Source organism: Protobothrops mucrosquamatus, unplaced genomic scaffold (genome assembly GCF_001527695.2).
Source record: "Protobothrops mucrosquamatus isolate PMUCROS unplaced genomic scaffold, P.Mucros_1.0 scaffold3943, whole genome shotgun sequence".
In the NCBI taxonomy this organism is placed as follows: domain Eukaryota; kingdom Metazoa; phylum Chordata; class Lepidosauria; order Squamata; family Viperidae; genus Protobothrops; species Protobothrops mucrosquamatus.
In genome coordinates, this window is record NW_015389886.1 from 118139 (window position 1) to 120244 (window position 2106).

General features: G+C 44.7%; 1 protein-coding gene across 1 annotated transcript in view; it reads left to right on the top strand.

The window, feature by feature from the left end:
- Window positions 1–2083, top strand: part of LOC107298405 (conserved oligomeric Golgi complex subunit 5-like) — a gene marked incomplete at both ends in the record, with an annotated part of 119479 nt that extends 117396 nt beyond the window's left edge. The window contains one exon of the mRNA XM_015827781.1: window positions 1935–2083. Coding sequence (XP_015683267.1) covers window positions 1935–2083 — 149 coding nt within the window. The remainder of the gene's footprint in view (window positions 1–1934) is intronic.
- Window positions 2084–2106: the final 23 nt, after the last annotated feature.

Sequence of the window (2106 nt, forward strand, 5' to 3'; positions counted from 1 at the left end):
AAAACACACACAGAGAGAAAGAGTATAAAACACACAGAGAGAGAAAGAGTATAAAACACACAGAGAGAGAAAGAGTATAAAACACACAGAGAGAAAGAGTATAAAACACACACAGAGAGAAAGAGTATAAAACACAAAGAGAAAGAGTATAAAACACACACAGAGAGAAAGAGTATAAAACACACAGAGAGAGAAAGAGTATAAAACACACACAGAGAGAAAGAGTATAAAACACAAAGAGAAAGAGTATAAAACACACACAGAGAGAAAGAGTATAAAACACACACACAGAGAAAGAGAGCACGCTGGCTGAGGAATTCTGGGAGTTGAAGTCCACAAGTCATCAAAGGGCCAAGTTTGAAGACCCCTGTCTTAAATCTAACAAACAAAATGGAGGCTGGCTGAGGAATTCTGGGAATTGAAGTCCACAAGTCATCAAAGGGCCAAGTTTGAAGACCCCTGGGTTAGACTATAAGTCTCCAAGTTTCCTTTGAACTCTGTAATTCTTTATTGTCAGCATTTCAGGGCAATTTGTTTTAATTGACGTAAAATGTCAGTATTTCAGTAGAATTTTTTTTTTTTTTTAACAAAGTAAAGAATTCAGTGACTGGCCTCTAGAGAAGGTAAACTAGCCCTATGCCAAGCTTTTTTTTTTTTCTTCCTTCAATAAATGTTTCCAAAGTGGGAGTAAAAATTGAGACTGCGCAGCACCTACCCGTACTTGAGTATTTACTATTTTAGAGTTTATATAGATTGGCCTGTTCTTAAAGAGACAGGATCTCTGGTGTCATTGACAGATGAAGTAGCAGATTAGGTTTCCCCTCCTGTGAGAAGCCATTACTAAATCTTCTGTTTATTTTGCACGCTGGCTGAGGAATTCTGGGAGTTGAAGTCCACAAGTCATCAAAGGGCCAAGTTTGAAGACCCCTGATATAGGGCAGGGGTGGGGAACCTTGACCCTTTTATGACTTGTGGACTTCAACTCCCAGAATTCCTGAGCCAGCCACACTGAGGGGAAAGGGAGAGGTTTCCAAGCTCAGCCATGCTGGCTCAGGAATTCTGGGAGTTGAAGTCCACGAGTCTTAAAGTTGCCAAGATTGAGGAGCCCTGATATAGGGCAGGGGTGGGGAACCTTGGCTCTTTTATGACTCGTGGACTTCAACTCCCAGAATTCTCAGCCAGCCATGCTGAGGGGAAAGGGAGAGGTTTCCAAGCTGAGCCATGCTGGCTCAGGAATTCTGTGAGTTGAAGTCCACGAGTCATAAAAGAGCCAAGGTTGCCTACCCCTGGGATAGAAGGTATTCAGGAATAGAGGTAGTTCTCGACTTAACGATCGTTCATTTAGTGACGCTTTGACAACGGCGCTGGAAAAAGGTGACTTATGACCGTTTTTCACCCTTAACGATCATTGCAGCGTCCCCCACGGTCACTTGATCAAAATTCAGAGGCTCGGCAACTGGCATGTACTTACAACGGTTGCAGTGTCCCGGGGTCACACGATCCCCTTTTGTGACTTTCTGGCATGCAAAGTCAACGGGGGAGCTGGATTCACTGAACAACTGTGTGACTAACTTAATAGTGGCAGTGATTCACTTAACAATGCTGAGCCAGAAAAGTTGTAAAATGGCAAAACCCACTTAACAACGGTCTCGCTTAACAGCAGAAAAGCGGGGCTCAATTGCGGTCAAAAAGGGATCGTTTCCCTCGAATCTCCATGAGCAGAATTAGTTAAGCCAGGGGTAGGCAACCTTGGCTCTTTTATGACTCGTGGACTTCAACTCCCAGAATTCCTGAGCCAGCCACGCTGAGGGGAAAGGGAAAGGTTTCCAAGCTGAGCCATGCTGGCTCAGGAATTCTGGGAGTTGAAGTCCACAAGTCATCAAAGGGCCAAGTTTGAAGACCCCTGCTCTTAACGTTCTGACCTTTTCACCATCGTGCCTCCTCCTCCTCCAACAGACCCATGCTCTTCCAGACCAGCGAGCATATTTCCAGCAGCCCAGCGGTGGGAGACATCATTCCCTACAGTACCATCATCCAGTTCTTATTTACGAGGGCGCCTCCCGAATTGAAGTCCCCATTCCAGGTAATGAGACGATGCAAAACTTT